Source organism: Natator depressus, chromosome 5 (genome assembly GCF_965152275.1).
Source record: "Natator depressus isolate rNatDep1 chromosome 5, rNatDep2.hap1, whole genome shotgun sequence".
Lineage (NCBI taxonomy): Eukaryota > Metazoa > Chordata > Testudines > Cheloniidae > Natator > Natator depressus.
The window spans coordinates 80,816,899-80,841,497 of NC_134238.1; the positions used below are offsets into that span (position 1 = coordinate 80,816,899).

The following is a 24,599-nucleotide window of genomic DNA, read 5'->3' on the forward strand; positions in this document are numbered from 1 at the left end:
AGGCGGCGGCGGCTCCCTCCTGGGTGTGGCGCTCGGCGGCCGCCGCGGGAGTGGGATGAGCGGCGAGCTGGGGCCGCCGCCGCCGCCGCGTGGAGGAGGCTGAGCGGTGGGAGGGGCGGGGAGGGACCAACCGCGGCGGTGACAAGGTGCCAGCAGTGGAGGGGCCGCCGCCGCCCGGCTTCTCGCTGCCGCCGCCGCCGGGAGAAGTTTGGCTCCGAGCAACAGACGCCAGCAGCCGCCGTCGGAGCGGGAGGAGGCGCCGGGGCCGGGCCGCCAGGCACTAACTCGGCACGGGGACCCCGGCAGCAGCCTCCTCGCCCCGCAGCTCGTGTGCGGGACCCTCCCTCCCCGGAGCCGCCCCGCGCGCCCGCCCGCACCATGGCAGCGCGGTCCCGCAGAGCCTGGCTGAGCGTGGTGCTGGGGCTGGTGCTGGGCTTCACCGCCGCCTCCTGGCTCATCGCCCCCAGAGTGGCCGAGATGAGCGAGAGGAAGAGACGCGCCTCCAGCCTTTGCTCCTACTACGGCCGCGCGGCGGGGGGCGCCCGGGCGCAGCAGGAGGCGGTGGCGGCGGCGGCCGTGCTGGGGGGCACCGGCTTCAGGAGCAGCCCTTGGGAGCTGCAGCCGCAGGCGGAGGAGGGCACCGTCCCCAGCCCTGCAGCCGCGCCCGGCGGGGAAGGGGAGCCGGAGGAGGAGGAGGAAGCCGGGGAGAAGCGGAGCGGCAGGCACCGGAGCAGCCACAACGGGAGCGGGGACTGGGGGGGTCCCGCGGGCTGTGCCAAGCCCCGCAACTTCCTCTACGTGGGGGTGATGACGGCCCAGAAGTACCTGGGCAGCCGGGCGGTGGCGGCGCAGCGGACCTGGGCGCGCTTCATCCCCGGCAGGGTGGAGTTCTTCTCCAGCCAGGGCTCCACCGCCCCGCTCGCCGGGCCCGGGCTGCCGCCGCTGCCGGTCGTCGCCCTGCCCGGGGTGGACGACTCCTACCCGCCCCAGAAGAAATCCTTCATGATGATCAAGTACATGCACGACCACTATCTGGACAAGTACGAGTGGTTCATGCGGGCGGACGACGATGTCTACATCAAAGGTGATGCTGGGCACCCAACACCCGTCCCCAAAAGCTCACCCCCTCCCGGGGCACTTCCCAGAGCTGCCAAACCGGGACCGGCTGGATGTGGGGGGAGAGTCCCATCAGGGGCAATAACATGCCACGTGGATCGTCAAAAGCAATAACTAAAACCCGTTTCTATCCCCTCTTCTCCCCCACTTTCCAGAGCCGCCAAACCGGGACCATCTGTATAAGTGAGAGTCCCATAAATGCGGGAAACTTTAACTATCTTATTGAAACGTACATAAGTAACCGCTCAAACCTTTTAAAAACTCCCTTAAAACTAACCCTAGTAGGTGAGCGTCCTTCATTCTGTGCTAATCCCCGCAAAAAGAGCGAGATCTGGCAGCAGGTCTGACTCTTGCTCTTCGGCGCGTCCCCACTGGGTTGACAAACACACACCACCTGTGTCTCTGTCTTTCTCTGGGTAGTTTTGAAAAATGTAGCCAGCGCTTGGCTGAGCCCTGTCAGCGATCGCTAAAAGCTAAATCTCCATTTTTTGTCTCTTAGTCCCAACGCTTCAGCAGGGATTTATAGCTGGAAACAGAATTGCCAGTACAGGTGACCGAGAGACTTCAGTTTTGCGGGTGTGTTGGAGATGAGGTCTCCACTCTCGCTTTCGCCCGGGCTTGAGAAATGAATGTATAATGCAGGGTTTTCGCCTGGAACCCTCAATAATCTTTTAAAGGAGCTCTTCGATGTTATCCCAAGGGTAGTTCAGAGATCGTGATTATTTGAGGGATTAGTGTTGCTTTTTCTCCTTCACTCCAATTTGTCTCTTCCCTTTTCGCCCCCGAAAGCCAGGACAATAGCAACTGAATGCAATTACTTTTATTTGTAGCAGACTGTAATATTGTGTATGAATTTACGTATTATCTTTAAATACTGATTCCTTCAAGATGCTAGTAGCTGTTCACTACTCATAGAAGTCAGTAGTAATCCTCAGATCTGAGATATGCTAACGCACTGTTATCCCAGAGGACGCTTACGGTTAAGGAATGAGGATACTTTTTAGTCCTAACATACTTGCTTGCTAATATAGTAAGTTGCTTCTGCCACTGAGTAGCGGGGAACATACATCTGTCTTTTGTAATAAATGAGGATGAACTGTCCAGTCTCAGAGGCTTTTAAAAGTGTTCCATTTCCCTTATACCTTATACCTCCAAAGGGTGTGTTGGTTCGCATCCAGAGAAACTTCGATGTGTGTCTGCTCTCCAAGGTGTTGTGGGGTTAACCTCGCTTCTCTGTTCCATGTGCGTGTACTGGGGTGGTTTCCAAGTGATGTATATTATACAAGGCACAGTAGCTGGAACTGTAATCAAGTTGCATAGTGAAGGCAGTTGGTGGGCCGCAAAGCTTTTAGTGATATTAATATTCAGGAACCAAGGCTTTTTCGGTGAAAAATCAATATTCTTGAATGCATTAAGGGCGGTGAAGATGATGTTCTGGAAATTATACTTAAGGATCAACCAAATGCCTCACTGTTTGAACCAAATATTTATTATTTTAATGATGTGCCTCTAGGTTGGCTGACTTAAAGAGGATACTTTACTGCAGTCTGGCCACTTACTTTGGTCAAAGGAAAGAAATCTGCCAGGTTTCACCAGATGCAGAATTTAAGATGAACTTTAGGGAAGAGATTAAGACCAAGGTGGTGGGAATTCAGTTATGCTTTTCACTGTTGTGTGTTTAAAGCTTCCCACATAGCTCAGCTATGCAGCCTAAGGGTGGCAGTCCGTCCTCATCTTACTCCTCTGTATACAACTGTTGCTGCTCACAATACGGGTAGTATTACAACTCAGACACCCATCCTACTTGGGCACAGCAGTATGAGTTAATGACTGAATTTAGATCTGGCAAAAGTAATTTTCATTAGACTTAACTTTTTTAAATGAAATGCAACTGTAATGTATCTTTTGCTGCATTTTTAACATAGAGATATTTTTGATAAAATACCAGTAATTCCTTTTTGTTGTTCCATACATCCTTTGAATCCAGGATTTTCCTTTATTATTTTTGTCCATTAATGTTGCGAAGGTTCCTTGCCAAGCCATTGTCATGCTTTGCAGTGTATCTCTGAAAAGCTTTTGCAGCATGCTTTCTCTTTAAGTTTTTAGTACCATTGGAAAATGGCCTTCAGATACATGCTGCCTTACAATGTTTGCTGCTGCTTAAGGCAAAATGGTTGTGTTCTGATAAGCAAAATTTTCTCACCATCAATGGATTATGTATATTATTAGCATGAGGGCTAAATTTGGAGTGCCTATTAAAGATGTTATGGAATGTAGCAATTTTGCTAATGAAGGAGATGATTTTCTACCTATTTAATTTTGTCACTTTATTTTTTTTTAAATGACTTTATGGACTAACTTGCTTGCTACATTTCATAATTCATATTCATATATATACACACACACATTTTACAGTATAGAAGTAGTACAGAAAGAAAAACTGCCACTCTTCTTTTGTACTCATCTGTAACTTGGAAGCAACCAATTTTTTTAAATTGCTGCAAGGCTAAATTTATACACCAAATTTAAACTTTAAGAAAATGTTCTCAGAAGGAGAAATTGATATCAAGTTATCTTTTGCTGTAATGCTTTGCATCATTGGAAACATCTGGACAAGTGACTGAACTCTGGTATAGACTTTGGGGGAATATGAAAGAATATTTGACAAAAAACAGGTTTAAATTAATACATCAGTTGTATTTTTTTTAATTAATCCCATTATATTTGTTTCTGGCATGATATTCTCCATTTGGGGTAATATATCAATGCAGATTTTGTCCATGTAAGTTTACTAGGATGTCAGGTCTAATTATGACTTGTATATACTTCTCCTTATTTTTATAGAGAACTTATACTGGAAATGGAGTTCCAGTACAGCTGTACTGGCAAACCATCCTAATGCAAGATACATTTTATACTGGCAAAATAATGTTTTTTTCCCCACATAGCTTGTAGCAGTTATCCAAATGAAAGGAACTATACCAGCAAAAGTACTTTTTTGCTGGTATAAATGTGTCTACACTAATGGTTTTGCTGATGTAAAATACCTTAAAACTTATGTCAGAACAGGAAGATCGGTTGGGTGTGATTTTTTTTTTCTTTTTAAGTGTGCATTGGAACACAGGAAACTACATTAGACTATTATAGAAAATTATGACAAAGGTGCTTCTTACATTTAAAGAATGGTTGAGATGCAGAAAACTAGATGACTGTTACAAGAGCTGAAGAGATAATGCTCACCTTTTCTCTTCCTAGGGGAAAAATTGGAGGAATTCCTTAGGTCACTGAACAGCAGTAAACCTCTCTATTTGGGGCAAACTGGTCTGGGAAATATTGAAGAACTTGGAAAACTGGGGCTTGAGCCTGGAGAAAATTTCTGCATGGGAGGACCAGGAATGATCTTCAGTCGAGAAGTTCTTAGGAGAATGGTGCCACATATAAGTGAATGTCTTCGAGAAATGTACACCACACATGAGGATGTGGAAGTGGGAAGATGCGTCCGACGGTTTGGTGGAACCCAGTGCGTTTGGTCGTATGAGGTAAGAAGTAATGGATAAGTCATGATGGCTTTAATATACAGCTTTCTATATGAGAACGTAAGTAAATGTATCTCTGATTTTCCCCCCTTTACTATTTTTAAGTGCACATATATCAGGATGTAAATTACTGATCATAAAAAGATGAAAAATACATTCACAGAGCCTCATCACTGAAAAATATTTTGGTTTATTTATTTCTGCCCATAAATACAAGTTGTTTTCAGGTGCCTGAGTGAGGTCATATCAGTAAGAAGCTGTATCATAAATGTTATATATATATCATGGCTTATTATAATACTAGCTTAAGGGTTTATATGCATTTGTTATATAAATTGCAATTTGTATAAACATACATATTAACATTTAGATCACTGTTTTTCTGATTGCACATAATGTCTTTGTCCTGTACAATCAGTCAACAGATTATATCCTTCTATGAGTTCTTCAGCAATGTTATTGTGGTGTTCAGAGTATAGTAGCATTTACTATTTTCCTAATGGTTCAGATGTACTTCTAATAAAGAATTGTTTGCTATGTGAGAAAGCAAAAGTGGTATGATTACTTTATTCTAGAGTCTAATGAAATGGTGTTTGATGAAGAATATATCACACCAATAGATACAGGCAGCATAACAAATTATAGAAGTCATACATATTCAAGGAGCACATAAATTCCTCTAATATACAGTCAAGTTTTTAAGAAAAGAAGGTATGTATTAGGCTACTAAAATTTTGGTTGCAATGCGGATATTATATTTTACGAAACTAAATCAACCTCTACAGCTGTTTTACTAGGGAGGCTATAATTAGGTGTAAGATTATGCTTGTAGATAAAAATATATACTCGGGGTACGTGGACAGGAGTCATAGCTGATACGGTGAATATGATTTAAGCTATTTTGACTGGTTCTTTAGTATTAATGTATGCTTGCCATTGTGGCACTATCTCATTAAACAGGAAAAAATAATTTCAGGAGGCTAGTGAAAGAGTGCCATTAAAGACAAAAAGGCAGTAAAGTAATTGGTTTTGTGTGTTGTTATTTTTCAGAAAGCTTCAGCTAAATTTGGTGGTCTTTTTTAAAATGGCTTTGGAAAGCTACATTGGATTTAAATAGGTGAATGACATTATTTCTTTAATGGTTAAAAATCTCTGCTTAGTAAAATATTGCTTGCAGGTGATGGGAGTCTTGTACTTAACCACATTATTTTGTTTGTTTTGAAGATTTATTTTGAGAACATTTTGTGTTACAGTGGATAAAATACACTAGTGGCATAGAAAAATTGCTTAAAAATAATGAAATAATGGTGTGCATCATGCAGATGGACATAAAACTTTGACTAGGATTCTCTAATCACTATTTGAATCAAATTACTAAGTTTAGATCCAGAGCCTACATTCTAATCTATTTGGGCTACTCCCACACAAAGCTCTATTGAAGTCTGCAGGGAGTCTATCCATGCATAACAGAATGCAGGATGGTCCCTCAGTCCTAACAGTGCCATTTTGGGAGACTGTGTTATACCCATAAAATAAAAACCAGCAGGATCTTATTAAAGGGAAAAAGGCAAAATACCAAATTTATTGTGAATACAGAAAGAATCATAGTAAGCAGTTAGTTACAGCTATAACATTCCATTCAATCTCATATTTATTCACACAGTCATTCATACACACACACACACACACACACACAGGTTCTGCAAGGTTGTTATCACAGTAAGCAGTTAGTTACAGCTATAACATTCCATTCAATCTCATATTTATTCACACAGTCATTCATACACACACACACACACACGCCACTGGCCAGGTGGCCTGGACATGAGGAGGGAGCAGGGCCTTCTGACATCTGATGCTCCTGGAAGTTGGTTTGCAGAATCAGACCCCAAAGTTCTCACTTTTTAGAGTCTATTTTTATAGGAATTTCTTCCTATGCCAGTCTATGGGAATTGCTTCATCATGCTGTTGCTGAATCAATCAGCAGATAGCACATTCCTGACGGCTCCAAGATGTTATCTTGTTCTTTGGTTCTCCCATTCTTGAGGCTGTTGGGTGGATTCCAGTCTGCCCTCCGGGGGTCCTCTGGTTATTTGCACTTCACGCCTTCTTCAGCCGATGGACACTGGATTCTTAGGCTGGTACCTGCTTAATCATTGAGTTATTATCCACACCAAGCATCCATCCACATACATCCTCTATCTCTATTTTAATCACAATTGTTAATACAACAAAAGGGCGGGGAGTTTCTGGGTGCTGTTTCTGTTGTTAGAGTATTGTTTTGAGTGTCTCTCTCTGTGAATTGCTTTGAGAACAGACTCTGTCTTAGAATGTACTAACACAATTAGCAGCTTGCAAGTTTCACACATAGAGGGAGAGAAACAGTACCAAAACCCAAGAGACCTCTTAATTAGTAATACCCTGGAATTTAAACTATGGGGAATCAAACTCATTTGTGATTTTAATACAGAACTTCTTTAATATGATCCAACAACTGTGGTTCCATTTCACCCATTCTCCTTTGTTGTCTTGGTTGAGTCCCCCCCAAGATAACTGGTAATCAAATTCTGCACTGAGCTCCATACGAGCAGAGAGGTCCATCTGCTTGGGGCTCAAGGCAGGATTGTGGCCTTAAACTGTCTGCTTTTTTGGAGATAGGTTCATGTGTTTATGCAGCACCTAGAATAATAGGATCCCAAATTCTGACTGGGACCTTTGGGAGCCACTGCCATATACATATTAAATAAAGAAAAAATGAAAAGTAAATGTTTGATATTATAATATTAAATGGTGATTTTGAAAAGTGTCCTAGTATTGAGGAATGTTGTCACTTCACGTACAAAGAGTTCTAAAATACAAATATGATGAAACAAACTTTTTCAACAATACATTAGTTCTGAATTATTAAATATTAAAGTTAAGTATAAAGAAAAAGTGAAATGAATAAAAAATTTTCATAGCAAACTAAAGTGAAGTTATTTTTAGACATGAGAAATGCATATATTTTCTATTAATCCATTTAGATGTGCTAGGAAGTAGGATGGGATTTTAAGGTGGAAAAAGAGAAAAGAATAGATCTGCAACATATTTTTAAGTCACATTGGACAAAATATATATTTTAAATTTTATGAAAAATGATTTTATTGAAGCATTTAAGATCTACTGGTAACACATTTTACAATGGCTGCGTGAATGGGTCTTCTAGGATTTTACTTCTCTCCAGCTTTGCCATGAAGTATAACTGGAGACATAATGTTCCAGTTTCAGCAAAGCCCTAGATATTCTGACAAACCTAAGGATCCTTAGGTTACGTACGTGCTTTGAAACAGTTTCACATCTTCTTTATTATGTAGTAGTTTCTTCAAGGTACAGGCTTTAATAATGTACCTCTATTGATACAGCTGTTGAAAGTAGTTAAATTAGACTGGCCTGTGTGGTGATTTTTTCACCCCAGTGGATTGAATCTTTTTTTGTTGTAGTAATAAAATGTGATGGCGTACTCCTTTATGATTTTCTTAGCACAGCAAGCTACTTCACATACTTAAGGTCAATTTTTTCCCCTCAGGTAAATGCATGCAACTCCTGGGCCCAGTCCTGTACTCCTTATGTAGGCAGATGTTGAGTCCAGGTGGGTTGCAATACCTGGACACAACAGAGTGACTTCAGGGCAAAGTTTCATCCTTCTTTATGAACTTCCACACTTCTGTTGGGCCTTATTCTGCAGCAACATAAAACAGTGTAAATCAGGATTATCTCCACTGTAATTAATGGATTGAAACTGGTGTAAGCAAGAGCAGAATCAGGCCCACTATTGCATTTCTTGGGGGTGAGTCTGAACTGTAAGTTCTTTGTGCAGACATGGAACAGTACTTTTTACAGATTATATACTTAGCTTTCAGAGAAACAGGTGATCATAGTTCTCTATACTGTAGCCTTATTTTCTCAGTTGCTGTTTTTTTCTGTGTGCTTTTTAAGTCATACATGAAGATTACCTTCAGAAAAGTCAGCGTTATACAGAGCACATCTTGAAGGTTAAACATCAGAACTGTGTGCTGAGTGACAAAAGTAAAATGGGTAAGCGTGACAACACATCTGTGTGTTTTCTGCTTCTGCTCTGTATAGATTTAACCTCTGCCAGCTAATACCTTTTGTCTACACTATGTGCAAACTGACAGGTTTCAGAGTGGTAGCCGTGTTAGTCTGTAAAAGTACTCCTCATTCTATGTGCAAACTGACGTTTTAAAAACCTGTTAACGTATTTTAAAACATTGCTCACTTTTTCAGTGTAGACAAATGCCATGATGATTCAATATTCAAATTTTTGGTGACGTCACACCATTTGATATGTAATGGACCTGACCTATCTGGTTAAGGTAAATCCTCTCTCTATGTATTTAATGCAGTATTGCCAGCTCTTGTTCCCAAAAAATCATGAGCTTTTGAAAAACTTGTGATTGTCTTGTGATTTTTCTGGTGATTTTGTTTTGTTTTGTTTTTGAGACTTTCAGGGTTCATGTTTTCAAGCTTTTCTTTGTAACCCAGTAAGTCTAGAAATTTCAATTTTATTTTTAATGAGATTAGCTGTGTTGTTAGTGATGCATAGTTTTATAAACTTTTATATTCTATAGAGTATAAAATATTACAGTATTGTTTATTTTTTGTTTTGTTTTTTACCATTTTAAAGGGACTTGACTGTGGAAGCCTGTATTGAATAATTTGTTTGCCATGACTTCTTTTTTAAAACTATAATGCTGATTTTGTAAACATTTTTTAAAAGTTTTGTAGCCCCTGGGTATAAAATAGAAAATAGTTAAGATTATCAAACAGGAAAATAAAATGCAGGATTTAACTATCTGCATACATCACCCGCATCAGGAATTGGACATTATTGTGAATACTGGGTATCAAATTGAGCAGGAGATGGCAATCGAGATAAGGAGTGTGTTTCCAGAAATGAAAAAAGATAAGCAGGAAAGATGGAAAGATATATTAAGTCAAAGACCCGTCTTACCAAGTTGACTTGGGGCATTCAAGGCATACCTTAGGCTTTTGGTTTATTTAGTTTGCATATGATTTTACATTTTTTCTTCAGTGCAAGAGAAGGCACGTGCTTGAAACTAAGTGAAATGTGGTGCATGTACTTTGATCTTTTGAATTTACATATTGTAATTTTTACAGCATGTGTAATATGGACTAGACTACATACATTGTATGTGGCTTGAGAGTTTTTTCTTTTTCTACACATCTAAATGCACAATTCTAATACCTCCCTGCACATTTTACCATCAGTTTTATATGATTCTATGAACATGTTCCAGTATGTTGTTGAAAAATAGTTACAGGCTGAGACCATTTAATAGCCTGCTTCTTGTTGCCTTCTGAAAAAGATGTACTGTAATTTATGGTATTGTAAGCATGCTGAATTATACTAATAATAGGAACTGTAATTAAAACTAAACCCACAACATTCAAGATTCTGTTGGTCATAATATTACACAAATGGGTTTTGTTCCTTCTTCTATTATTTTTAAAAAAGTAGAAGAAGTGTATTACATGCAAGCACCCAATCAAATAAAAATTGCACATTTCAGGAAGTGCACCTTGAAAGTGGATTGATCTCTCAGCACTTATATAAAACTTTAGGACCCTTATAAGTGGACCTCTTCCCCTCTTAAAATACCCTGAGGTTTTCCTATCAAATTTGCATCTTTAACTTCTAATTTATGTTTTATGCCTCTTCTTTGTGGCTATAGGGTGGGATGGGTTGGGGGTATATACATAGGATCATACACATCTGCAGACCATTAACAATGGTGATGTGACCACAGAGCCAGTTGTGCTGCTGGGGCAGGCATTCTGTACAGATCCCCATAGTTCTGTGGGGTTAGGGTTTGGATTTCTTATGGATTTTGGGGTTTTTTTCAAACAGGATGTCCTATCTGCTCCACAGGACTACTAACTGCTCCTTTCTGGAGGGAAAAATGCCTTGTTTCTTTCATGATTTCATAGATGTGGGAATTCTAACTTAGTTTTTCCCTTGTGTATGCTGATATGTAGAAGAGAATGACAAAGGAAGAGGAATCCATGCGAGCGTATTTCGATGTCTAATAAGCTAAATGAACTTGGATACATTTATTTCAGTAAGATTTACTCCTAGAGATAAACACTCATTCATGCAGAGCATTGCACCTTCATAGAGTGTTAAAAAGATGCACAGTGTGCATCTCTTCTCTCCTACTTTAATGTTTTTATAACTTGACTTTATTTGAAGACATTTCTTCAGATATGAATACACTTTCAGTTTTAACTGAGAAATGGCTTATATTTATCAAAACATCAGAATAAGCATCTGAAAAAAATATATTTGATGGAAAAACAATTTTCTTTTTTTAGTGTTCAGATGGCCTATTTTCATCTCCACATTCATTTTTTCACTTCAAATTTCTCATCTTTATTCTCTGCTCAAAGGTGAAATTTTGCCAGAAATGTACAAGCCCTTGAAAAGATCATTATAAACTGTCATGTCCATTATAGTACAATTACAATGATGCCATTAAAGAAAACTAGATAAGCGTGTGTTTAAAAAACACAGTACTCTCTAGGATGCTCTTAAGGTTACTGTGACATAAGACTACTGTACTTCCTATTGGATTTGATTTAAAATCTGTTATGAGGTCCCTCTTCACAATACATGTCATGCTATATAACATGGAAGAGGCTTGGCTTCCATGAACAGTCTTGCAGAAAGGGAATTTTGGGGTTGGAGGTGGGGAAGCACTGTTTCAGCGCTTAGCATGCGTTCCTTAATATTTCATTTGTCTCTTGGATTCTCTCTAACCTTTCCTACACAATCTTCTCTTTATCTTGAAGTCACTGTCAATAAAAAACATCACTAAACATAAATACACTAAGGTTTCAATTCACTACCACAATTATCTTCATTGTTCACAAAACTTTACATTCCCCAAGGATTTAGCAGTTGGATTTATTTTTCACACACTTTATACGCTTCGTTTTATTTCTCCTCCATAATTCTGCAAATACAGTTCTGACTGTCCTTGAAGCATAAGTCATCCAGACAAATAGTTTTGTGAAACTATGTTGCCTGAATTTTCCTACAAGGTGAGTTGTTTGCTGCAGATGAAAATGTATATAAAATTGTATAAGTTGCTTTTAATGTATGCAACAATTCTTCAAATTGTATTCATTGTTTAGACTTGACTTTTCAGTGTTGCTTTTTACATTGTTATCCAGTTAACAAAGTACTCTTTGATCTGTTTTCCTACTTGTCTCCTCTTATTGTGACTTAAGTCTGTGCTCTTGGGCTTTCTCTCTCCCTTCTTCCCCCCACCCCATCCTTTGACAAGGTCAGCAAAACAGGTTATGTCGCAACAGTGAAATGTTCATTAAGAAAGCAACTGGCAGCTATAAACAATCAGACCTAAATATATATACATGGAAGACAAGATATTTTGAGACCAACATTAACTCTTTAAGCATTATTTCAGCTGTAACTGTTCAAATTTAGAAAAGCAGAAAAATACATTGGGCTATATTCTGCTCTATTATAACCATGGAAAAGAGAGCAGGATATAGCCCATTATTCATCCTAGAGGAATGAGCTATCAAAGGTCCTTCCCCGTCCTTGTGTGTGGGTCCTGGGAATGCTCTAAAAGTAGAGAGAAACATCTATTGAGTGGTCGAAGGACTGGGTCATTCCAGGTCCTGGTGCTTTCTCTAGTTTGTGGTTATCTTTCCAAAGCAATACTCTACCCATTCTAGAGCTAGTATTGTACATATGTATAGCAGATCACTGCTGGTATAGGCAGTTCATGTGATAGTGTTCTAAAAATATATTGATTCACCCAATAATCAGTTCTACTTTAGGGACGTTTATTACAGCTGACCAATGCTCACTAATGTCTTCTGTTTATTAGATTTAGTCTTCTGGCTAGTAAGTGACTGGTAAATGTTCCAAACCATGTAAGTTATTGGGCCTAGTGTAACATCTGTGGCTTCAGTGGTATTATGCCGGGGAAATCTTGGCCCATTTTGTTTAGGATATCTTTAAAAATATGTATTTTTCTAATAAAATAGATAACGTAGACAACAGTCTTTTAACCCAGAACTTCTTAACAACTAAAATCTATTATTTCAGATGACTCAGTGGCAGGGGAGTAAATCTAGAAGGGAAAAACTTGTTCTTTTAACCACTAACATTTTGCTGATTTAATCCATATGTAATTTTGCCTTTTAAATATGGCTAGAAAAATGGAGCCCAGTTAGCAATTTTATTAAGAAATGTCACTTGTGCATTAAGTATTATGGAGAAAATAGCCATTCTCCATAGTTAAGTACAGCTAGCCTTCTTTTATAATAACCATGGGTGGTTTTATCCTTAACTTTACTAGACTGAAACTAATCTGTAATTAATTTAACAGCCTTATTCTATAAAATATAATGTTTAGAATGTTTGAGGCCAACTTGGTCAGGCATTTAAAATATTGTGGTGCAAAAATTGGCACACATCTGACATTTTTCTTAAACTTTTTTGGTCTATGATAAATCAAATAATTTGATTTAGAAATTTTAGGCCAATATTTACAAAAGAAACTTCTGAGTTTGATTACCTCAGGTTTTGGAGGCCAACTTGAGATTTTTTTAAGTGGCCTCAACACTTTCTCAGAATCCTGTTTTTTAAAACAAAAAAAGAGATTAGGTATCTAGGTTGAGAAAAGATTGATTTAAAGTGGAACAGGTGCAGAGAAGAGCTACTAGGATGATAGGGAAAGGAGGACCCGTTTTATGAGAGGAGGCTGGAAGAACTTGGCTTGCTTAGTCTAGTAAAAAGAAGGCTGAGGTGGGATATGATTGTTCTCTCTAAATACATGTTGGGGCGGGTCAAGAAGAGTTATTTAAGCTCAAAGATGGTGTTGGCATAAGAATAAATGGATATTAACTGGCCATGAACAAATTCAGGCTGGAAATTAGAAGGGAATTAGAACTCCAATAGGAGTTGTGGGGCAAATAAAGAGAGCAGAACAAATTTATTAGTGCATTTATATGATGTGGTTACTTGTGATGGTAGGGGGCAGGGCTCAAAAGACTTGGGGCTCATTTCTGGTTTACATCTTCTGTTTCTAAATATTCATGCTTCAGGTTTTCAGCCAGCCACTGGCAGGGATCAGGAGGGGGTGTTTTCCCCCAATATATTCTGGGAGGTTTTTTAAAATCTCCTTCCTCTGAAGCATCAGGTTTGGCCATGGCAGGAGATGGGACATTGGGCAGGGTGGGCCATGGCTCTGAGGTGACACCAAGCATTCTCTCTGTAGGTGCTTGGCTCGCTGGTTCTTGTTCACATGCTTGGGGTCTAACTGATCACCATATGTGGGGTGGGAAGGAATTTTCCGATAGATAAGATTGGCAGGCTTGGGGTTTTTTGCTTTCCTCGGCAATGTGTGGGTGTGGGTTATTTGTCTGGATTATCTGGGTATATCTCATTTATTCATTTCCTGGCTGTTTCAGGGGGCCTCAAGCATTGGTACACCTCGGTCTCCCCTATCTCTCCCTTTGGCACATAATAGTCTGCTCTCCTGTGGGTTGTAATGCGCTGGTCTCGTTGTGGGTTGGTGAGTTTAGTGTGTCCGTGCTGGGTGGTGTTAGTGGCCTGTGCCATACAGGAGGTCAATCTGTATGATCTAGTCTTCTGCTGGTCCCTTATGTGACTCTATGGGTACTACCTCTTCCCCCACAAAAAGAAAATTTGCTTTTGAAAACCATGGTCTTCAAATATTAATATATTGTAATTCACAAGAGGTGGTGCCTTTTTCTAGTTTTAGAGGGGTTGGAGGATAATTGTTTCAGTAGTAATTTCTGGGTACTTCATGAGGCATGCAGACCCAATGTATGCTCCATAAACTCTGTATGGGGGACAAGTGTGTTTCTTAAAACTCAGAGGCCATGTATGTTTTATGTAGCATGCATGGGCCAAATGCACGTTTTTATAGCACATGCATAGCCGATGCTGCCAAGCTCCTTTGGAGCTCCTAAGGTTTCTTGCATTTCCTCTCCGACAGAGCTTATGAATTTAGCTTCTGGCTTCACTCTTGCAGCTCTACTTAACTGTGCTCCTTAAATTTAACTATTTAAACTAAATAAAAAACAAAATTATTTTAAAGGTAGTTCAAGATATTATTATACCTCTGATTCATCATCCTGAATTTTTACACCATTTTCTTATTTTTAAAATAATCTTTCTCTCTCCTCTTGTTGTGTCGGGGGATCTGCACATAAGCACAGGAGGCTGACTATAGTGAAAGAGTGAAAGTGATTATACAAAGTGATGTATAATGCACAGAATAAACAAAAATAAAAATATTTTCCAGTCTTCAGTTTCAGCAATTTTAGATGTTATACTTTTTGTAACGATAGTACATTTTTAAAAGGTCAAGTAGGTGTGTTTTTTTAATTAATAAGGTTCCTTAAGTTTCTAATAGAACAATAGTTTAATATGCCAGATATATTCCTTATATTTGTGGTTTAATCACTTTATTGTGGTAATACATATAGGAAAGTAAAAGCATTTAGGCTCTCACATTGATCTGAATAATTCTTCCGTTAAGCATGTGTGCTGCAGATAGGATGGAGGTTCAAATTCATGAATTCAGAAGGAGAAATCTAATTGAAGCCCATGAAATCACTGTTTAATGCCTACCAAGGATGTTCTTGAATACAAATTGTTTATTGACTTTAGTGATAGCTTCTGAACCTTCAGGCCAGTTATTTGGGCACCTAAATAAGGAATTGGGGTAACATTTTAAAGTCATTTAGGTGCTTTTGAAAATTTTGCTGCAGGAATCTAATCGTAGAAACCTGTTGTTGAGAATTCTGGCTATTGTTGTTAATGTTATTGTTATGTAAATTCTGACTTCTACCATTGTATGCATAGGTAAGCAATTTTTTCTGTCTGAGTTCTTTCATCTTGGTGCCCAAAATAGTTCTGTTGCATTATAATGTACACTTTTTTATAAACACTTCAGTTTTTGAAAATTAACATAATTTAATTTGCTGCTACTTGGAATTTGCCTTACTAAAAATGATGAGAGTTAATATTAAAATATTTCCTGGGAGTTAGGCATCTAACTTCTATTTGTGCTTTTGAAAATCTCTCTTGAAAGATGTGCATATTATAGCCTCAGTTTTAAATCTGTAATATAGTTAACTGGAAAAACCTGCAAACTAAAACAAAAAAAGGCCTACTATGAAGTAGTAACACGTGTGCACGCTTTTCCTTTTAAAACTAGCTGCCCCTAGCCGCCCCTCCCTCCCCTGATAGAGGACTGATAAAACCACAGAGTTTTATTTTTTTAAATTTTATTTTATGATGGGTAGATGTAGTGAATTCTAGATTAATAAAATTGGTTCAGTTTGACCTTCCCGCACAGATAAGGTACTACCCCCTGAATACTAGATGCCTTTTCTTTCTGGATCGTTTCCCAGGCATTCAGCATAACCACACATGTTATATTCTGTAAGTAGACCACTGAATTTAGAATATCTATTGCAAAAGACATTCCACCTTATTGAAAATCACAAAGCTGGAACTATTTATCAGTACCATGTTGTTCTGCTTGTAAATTTTCCATGTTTTCTTGGAACGTTATTGGTGAACATTCAGTACGTTTCTTACTCTATACGTGTTAGGTAAATAGATGGCAATGAGGCAGATAGTAAAATATTGAATTTTGTGGCACGTATTCATCAGTTTCTGCAATAATATAAATTATTTAAACTGTATATAGTGTCTCTAAAGTATTTTGCCCTATTAGTCTAGTTGATATTTATTTGCACAATATGTACGTTCAGTGAGCTTGTAGGAGGTATAAATGCCCAGAACCAGTTTTTTATGCCTTTTAGCTGCTTAAGAAGCAGTGGGTTGACTGAACGCTTGGAGCCAAATTTTGTTCTCTGTTGTGCATGTATGGCCCCTGTTGATTTTAATGAGTGTTCTGTACGTGCACATAAGAGTAGAATTTGTCATTACCTCTGAAAAGCTGCATATTTCAGTATTGGAAATGGCTATTGGAATCTGTCAAAGTATGTTTTAACCTACTAGTTAGTAGTTTTTATGGTATTTTTGGCTTATTATTCAATTGGCACTTAAGTGTTTTGTATCACTACCATCTTGGGGTTTAAAGGTTGGTTTATTTTTAGATATTCCATCCTTGTTAGTTTTTCGACACTACTTAAAAATCTATTTACATCTATCTATATTTTATTGTTCAAAATACAGGTTGGGTCAAATTTGCGCCAAATTTGGGTCAAATTTTCAGTAGTATTCAACCAAGCATCTAAGTATTTGTGCAGACAAATCAGTAGTCTCTAAGGTGCCACAAGTACTCCTCGTTGTTTTTGCTGATACAGACTAACACGGCTACCACTCTGAAACCTTTTAAAAAGTGTGACCCCTTAGGTTTATGTGCTTAGTGATTAAAACATAAATTCTTTTCAGTGAGAATTTATGGTCCGATCCAGCATGCTGTTGAGTGCCTTCAACTTCCATTGATTGTAAACACGAAGAGCCAGGCATAACATTTTCTAAGAAAAAAAAACTTACGCTCTGAAGTTAAATACTTTGGAAAATTTTACACCTAGCCCTAATGAAACTGGATGATAATATTAGCCACTGACTTAGCATTTAACAGCATTAATCTCTTTTTTCCCCTATAGCGTCATCATTAATTTTTTAAAGGACTGTCCACCAATATCCCAGACTCCGAAGACAAAACCAGAGATGTTCCATCCTGAATTGATTTTAAATATTGCATTTAGAGCCTATGTCAACAACTTTGCCATCTCTCACTGTACACCATGACAAAGACTTCAAGATCTGAAGCTTCCATATAAGCTAGACCTTCTCTAGAGCATCCTACGTCCAGCTTCATGGTAGCCTTGTTCAACCCTCTTGGGTACCCACAACTAGCTGCTGAAGGCAGAACATACCACTTTGCTGTATAACCCAAATCACTCTTCTCTCACTGGCAAACATTCCTACAAATTTCATTACCTCCCTCTCCCAATCAAAAATACCCAAACGCTCAAAGCAATTCATACCTTTCCTCTATAAAATTCTACCTGGTGTAATTTTGAAAGAGAAACTAGTTAAGGACATAGCAGTAAAAGATAATTGGGATAAAATATAACATGTCTTTACAAAAGGTCGATCATGCCAGACCAACCTGATCTTCTTTGAGAAGATAACTGATTTTTTAAGCAAAAGAATTGCAGTAGATCTAATCTACGTGGATGTCAGTAAGACATTTTCACCTGGGAAATTATTAGTTAAATTGGAGAAGATGGGAATTAATATGAGAATTGAAAGCTGGATAAGGACCTGGTTAAAGGGGAGACTACAATGGATCATACTGAAAAGTGAACTATCAGGCTGGAGGAAAGTTACTAGTGGAGTTCCTCAGGAGTCGGTCTTGGGACCAGTCTTATTTAACATTTTTATTAATGACCTTGGTACAAGAAGTGGAAGTGTGCTAATAAACTTTGCGGATGATACAAAGTTGGGAGGAATTGCCAGTATAGAGGAGGACTGGCATATCATACAAGAAGATCTGGAGGATCTAGAAAACCGGGATAATAGAAATGGAATGAAATTTAATAGTGCAAAATGTAAGGTCATGAACTTAGGGACTAACAGCAAGGACTTTTGCTATAAGCTGGGGACTTATTAGTTGGAAATGTCAGAGGAGAAGAAAGACCTGGTTATATTGGTTGATCTCAGGATGAGCATGAGCTGCCAATGTGACGCGGCCGTAAAAATGGCTAATGCAGTCCTAGGATGCCTCAGGCAAGGTTCTTTCAGTAGAGACAGAGAAGCGTTAGTGCCATTTAAAGGCGTAGTTTGACGGCTGTATTGGGGGTTGGGGCAAAGTGCGTGTGGATACATGCACGCATACACGTGCATCCTGAAGCCAGTTACCTTGGCTCACTGGCTCTCTCCCCCGACCTGGAGTGATACCTGGGTTGCTGATACTGGGGGGAATGGTCTGGCTACTGCCGGCAACCACTCCGACACTGGCTGCTGCCAGGATGTTACTGCTCTCGTGCTGCTGCAGCCGAGGGGTCGCTACATGCTGGGCTCCTGCTTCCCCCTGCCGATTCCTATATCCCCTTCTCTTCCCCAGTCCCTCCCCCTTCCACTCCCCATTTTCCCCTGCCCTTTCCCATCCCCCTTCCCCACATCCCCACCCGCCGTGGGCACTCACCATTGTTAAAAAAAAAAAAAAAAAAAACAGTCGAGCATTAAGATCCAGGAGGTGGCATCCAGCTGCAGAGGCAACAACCTGGAGTGCAGGAAAACAGCTGCTCTGTCCCGCTGCCTCCACAGCTATCCATGAGCCAAAATGTGCTGGAGAAGGGTGGGGGTGGGGGGATGGGGAGGAACCACAGGCCCCCCCCACTCCCCTCGCATGCCAACCAGAGCAAGCCTTGCAGGGCAGCTTGGTGCTTGCAGAAATCGGGGGGGGGGGGAGAGAGGTGTCATGTGACCCTGCAGGACACCCCCATATGCCTTGCCTCTGGTGGTGGGGGGTGGGCTACACAAGGCACTGGTGAGACCTCATCTGGAACACTGCAGTTCTGGTCTCCTCTGTTTAAGAAAAATGAATTCAAACTGGAACAGATGCAGAGAAGGGATACTAGGGTCATCTGAGGAATGGAAATCCTACCTTATGAGAGGAGACTCAACGTGCATTTCTTGTTTAGCCTAACCAAAAGGAGGCTCTCTAAAAATACATCAGAGGGATAAATACCAGGGAGGGAGAGGAGTTATTTAAGTTAATATGGACACAAGAACAAATTGATATAAATTGGTCGTCAACAAGTTTAGGCTTGAAATTAGATGAAAGTTTCTAACCATTAGGGGAGTGAAGTTCTGGAACATCCTTTCAAGGGGAGCAGTGGGGGCAAAAACTTAACTGGTTTCAAGACTGCGCTTGATAAGTGTATGGAGGGGATGATATGATGAGACTGCCTACAATGGCATGTAATTGACCTGCAACTGCCAGCAGCAAATATCTCCCATGGCTTGTGATGGGACACGAAATGGGGAGGGCTCTGAGTTACTACAGAGAATTCTTTCTAAGGTGTCTGAGTAATAGGGTCTAACTGATCACCATATTTGGGGTCAGGAAGGAATTTTCCCCTGGGTCAGATTGGCAGAAACAATGGTAGTTTTTCGCCTTTCTCTGCAGCATGAGGCACAGGTCACTTGCAGGTTTAAATTAGTGTAACTGGTGAATTCTCTGTAACCTGAGGTCTTTAAACCATGATTTGAAGTCTTCGGTAACTCAGTCAGAGGCTAGGGGTCTGTAACAGGAGTGGCCTACAATATGCAGGAGGTCAGACTAGATTATCATGATGGCCCTTCTGGCCTTAAAGTCTAGGAGTGTGCGAGAACTCCCATTGAAGTTAGTTTTGTATCTTCGTGCCCAAGTACAGTATTGAAAGTGTTTTATGCTGTAAATGTATCTTGATGTCTAAACCACTAATAATCTTTTACGTGTTTGAGGACTATAGGTACATTTTCATTCAAATACTGTATATTTAAGAAATAAAATTTCCTGTAATTTCTAAGGACACAGGAAATGTCACAAGAATTATCAAAACAATCAACAGTGGAGTTATCTTGTGGCACTTTGATTCGTGACAGGTGTTATCCCGTGGCATGTACATTTAGAGGTTTGTGATTTCTCTTCTTTCTTGGGAAAGACTAATAATTATTATGGTAAAGAAAAAGCTGTAATATCATGTATAAATTTAGGCCCATTATGGCAGGAAAAAAGCAGTTAAATGAGCTCAGTAGACATTTTCATTTTCTACATTTCAACAGTTGGTCCTTAGCAGTCCTTTAGCACTACTAGCTTTTGGTTTATAAGTGTCAGCCAAGCATGTGGCCTCACCTTGTTTTCTATATCTTATAAAGCCTAAACTTAATGTGTATTTGGGTAAGTGCCATCCAGTCAGATAGCTCATTTTTAAAATGACTTGTAACTGTTGATAAAAACAATGTTGACAGGAAGAAGAAAGAGAAATTTCTGAAAATAAATAACTAGAGAGTCCACTGATAAAATGAGGCTGTTTAATGTTGTTTCTCAAGTTTGGCCTCCATCTCTACATAAACTATGTTCTAGTGTAAAGGGTGAGCATCCTTACTGGCAATTCCTGATGATTAAACCCTTATTTTACATGTTAAGATAGACTGCCTTAATTAACGAATGTTCAAAACTTTTTTATTTTACAAAGCATATGACCACCCAGGGTGTGGATTATTAAATACTTTCATTTTCCTTTAAAAAAGCACTATTTTGTGCTCCTCTGAATACTCTTGACTTCTGATCTTGAAACCTCACTTTATCTCCCTGTGCCTACATACGGAGGTGTGGGTTTGTGTCACTTCGGTTGTCTTAAGACAAATTTGTCATGAAAATAATCAGAATAGCCAATCTAAATGTAACATTCAACATGAAAAATATCAAATGCACCCAAAGGAATGTGTGGTTCAGTGCATTTGTTATGGAATACTGAACCTTTCTTTTTTAGGTCACTGGTCTGAATCTAAGTTTAATACCTGTGAACCTAAATATCTGATGACTAGTTGGATCTGATCATTTCTATCCAATTCCTGCTAGACAGGCACAGTAGATAGAACCAGAGTTGAATGAATATTGGAGCTGAACTAGTCCTACAAAATGGTTGAGATGTGTTGACTGGGCCGCGTAGAGAAAGTTTTCCTGGTCTTGCAAGTGCTGCACCTGATCTCTAGATAAATAGGATTTTAATTTTGTGGTGTTAATTTAGTATATTTTACAAACGTACATTTATACAGAGGGGAAAGTCAAATATTTTTAAAGGTCTAGATGCACAGGCAACACACATGCACATACTGAGGGCGTTAAATCCTGTATTTAACAGCAGACACAAGATGTAGAGACAATTTCACAGTATGATAATATTCAGTGTGTGGATATTCAGTGGAGCAGCGATTCAATAGGACAAAACTGACTGAAGAAGAGGCCATATCTCAAACGCTTGCATCATCAACCAATTAGGAAGGCACAGCAGTGAAGGAGTCACTTTCATTAAAAACTTAACACTTCCCTCTCCCAAACCCCTAAAATTAGTCAGACTGAGAAGGATACTGAAAAAGTAGTAATACCTGGGCTCTGAGTGTATAAGATATTCCACGCAACTTAAATTTCAAAGAGACCCAGCAAGTTTCAGATTGTTTCTTAAACTATTTTAACTGTAGTTCCTGTACTTCCTTTGTTAAACTTTTTTGCCATGATGATGATTTTCCCCAAAGAATTCTCTACACAGCAATATATCCCTGCTTGACTGTGGTGTACATGTTTGTGTCTGTCTATAAAAGATAATATTTTTCCAGGTTTGGCTTCTTTTTTAAATGGGTGAAATTTAGATCCACAGTGCATTTATTATGAATTCTCCCCATTGCTATTTTCCTCTTTGTTTAATAAAGTTTTTGTTTGTTTGTTAACATCTTCTTTTAATAGTCCATCTTGTTTACTAATATTATTTTAAATGAATACAATAAGACTTGTTTTTCAGCATATTTGATTGTATCCTTAAACATATTGGCTCCTGAAACTAATTTCTAAGTGCATCTTTGATTTATTACTGTAAGAATATATATGCAGTTTCTGGGAACGGATATCTTAGTATTTCCATCTTTCTTTCCTCCCGACATTTTTATATTTATATGTTTATATATTTTCACACAGAAAAAAGTGGCCTAGTGGATAAAAAGCATAGGAATGGAAGCTAGGAAATCTGAGTATTGATTTGTATGGTCTTAGATGAGTCACTTAACCTATTTTTGCCCTTCTTTCCATAGTATTTCTGACCTGGCTGAAACTAGGAAACCCCAGGTACATTTCAAGAACCTGTTCTTGTGAGATTTGCAACTCAAAGCAATTTGGATAAATTCAGTTCAGTGTAATTGAATTGTTGCTTGTATTCAGACTAGGGAGAGTAAATTGACTAGAAAGAACGATCATTTGAAGTGTACCATATGCCAGTGCTGTAGGTATTTACATATTATACAGACATTCGTATAGTATGGTACATTTTATAGACATAACTTTTTATTATATAGGTATTCAGTTCATAATTTTGTATTTTAATGTTAAATTCACATACATAGGCCTTATTTTACAGTGGCTGACTAAATTGTGTTCAAGAACCATGCATTTAGGATAATGAAAGGGAACGTGGTGGCTGCATTTTGAAAAATTGGATGCTTCATTGTTGTCATCAAACTACATTTTCTGTCTGTTCTAGATTAACTATTAATACAACTTGTTCTTTCTGGAAAATAACTGAGTAGTGGATTAGTATAAAATAAATAACATTCAGTTTAAGCTACCAAGGATGAAGTTCACGGGAGCCAGGTTGGACTTTGTCAGTAAAAGGCTCTAGCCTCTGGATTTGATCCTATTGGAAATATGTCATAAGCGAGTTACAAGGTGCATCTTTGTCCTATTTTTTCATTAAATGTAGACTCTGAAATTGTTGGGTTTTAGCCTACTGTCCGTTTTCCTCCATTTCTGTCTTTAAAGTAGTTGTGGTGAAGGGTCTTCAGTGTATTTACTCATTGTGTCCCTGATTCCGCAAAGCATTCAAAAATGTACTTAACTTTAAGTATGCGTTTGAGTGCTTTGTAATTAGAGCCTATATTAAGGTACGGGGTCATGTGACATGGGGAGGTGAAGATTTTAAAAAGGGCAGAAGCTGTTCTGCTTGGGGGCCATTTTCTCCAGTCAATGAGAGAGAAGGAACACAGCATACAAGACTTCACGAAGCAGGGGACTACCTGGCTGCCTTCCTGGATCCAGATGGTCCTCCAGTGACTCACAAGGGAAGAGTGAGATAGTGAGGGACACTGCATTTTAAGATGTTTGTTGTTTTGTATGCTCTTTCCTCTCATGTGCTTTGAATGAGTAAGTAAGAGCAAAAATATGTTAGACTCTGTGCAAAGTGTGTGTGTGTAACTTCTTCACAACTACTGCATGCCCCTGAGAAAGTTGAACTGTAACTATAACCATAACAACTTTGAGGTGGAGTTCTGGGCAAGGTATGTGTTTAAGAAACTGGGGTATCTTGGGGTCGGCACTGGCCCTGGGACCTTATGGCAGATGGGCTGAGGAGCTCCATTTCTGAGAAGGGATAGCAGACTGAGAGTCAGTGCCCAGGAAATAGGCAAGAGAAGCCGAGGGAAGAACCATTGCTGCAGGCTGCTGAGGCTCCAGAAGGTTGGAACAGCCAGGGGTTCAAAGCAGCAGAGGCTTGGATTTCCCTCACAGCAGTCCTAGTGAGTGTCAATGAGGGGCGCTCATTAGAATCTGTGACATCTACCCTTTTGCCTGTTTTCTGCCCACAGAGTTTTTATAAAATTGCTGATCTGTGGTAGCAGCTCATTTAAGATGACAAGGTTTTTTTGTTTGTCTTTGTTTAGACAATTGGCTTATCAAAGCCTCATCAGAAAATAGTCTTTTCAGAGACATATAATACACAAGTTCTTTCTTTGACATCTTAGGACTTTCAAGAAACATGAAAAAAATCCCTTCTGCTTCCTACACACAGGATCCCCTTTATAGGTACATTTCTTAACTCTCAAGAGGACAGAGTATTACTGTCAAGAAGAAAGATTTCTGAAGGTTCAACCCTCCATAAGGGTGCTGCTCCATCAAAATCCTACTCAAGAAGTAATGTTTTTCCTAACTCTCATGGGCCACACGTCCTCACCTGCATATGTGTCATACCTTAGGTTGAAAAGTCTGCAACACTGGATTTTGTTAAATTTCACACAAGTACAGGCAGTATATTCACAGGGTTGACCAGCCCAGAAGAAATGCAACT

At 39.3% G+C, this 24,599-nt stretch overlaps 1 protein-coding gene across 5 annotated transcripts in view; it reads left to right on the plus strand.

The window, feature by feature from the left end:
- Positions 1-223: 223 nt before the first annotated feature.
- Positions 224-24,599, plus strand: part of CHSY3 (chondroitin sulfate synthase 3) — a 279,018-nt gene continuing 254,642 nt past the window's right edge. For 4 of the 5 annotated variants that reach the window (XR_012639586.1, XM_074953078.1, XM_074953079.1 and 1 more), the window contains exons 1-2: positions 229-1,084; positions 4,372-4,655. Coding sequence is in view for 4 of the 5 variants with exons in the window: in XM_074953078.1 (XP_074809179.1) it covers positions 379-1,084; positions 4,372-4,655 (990 nt within the window). In the remaining variant the exon portion in view is untranslated. Of the gene's footprint in view, positions 1,085-4,371; positions 4,656-24,599 lie in introns of all 5 variants that reach the window. The other variant, XM_074953076.1, reaches the window with a different exon arrangement.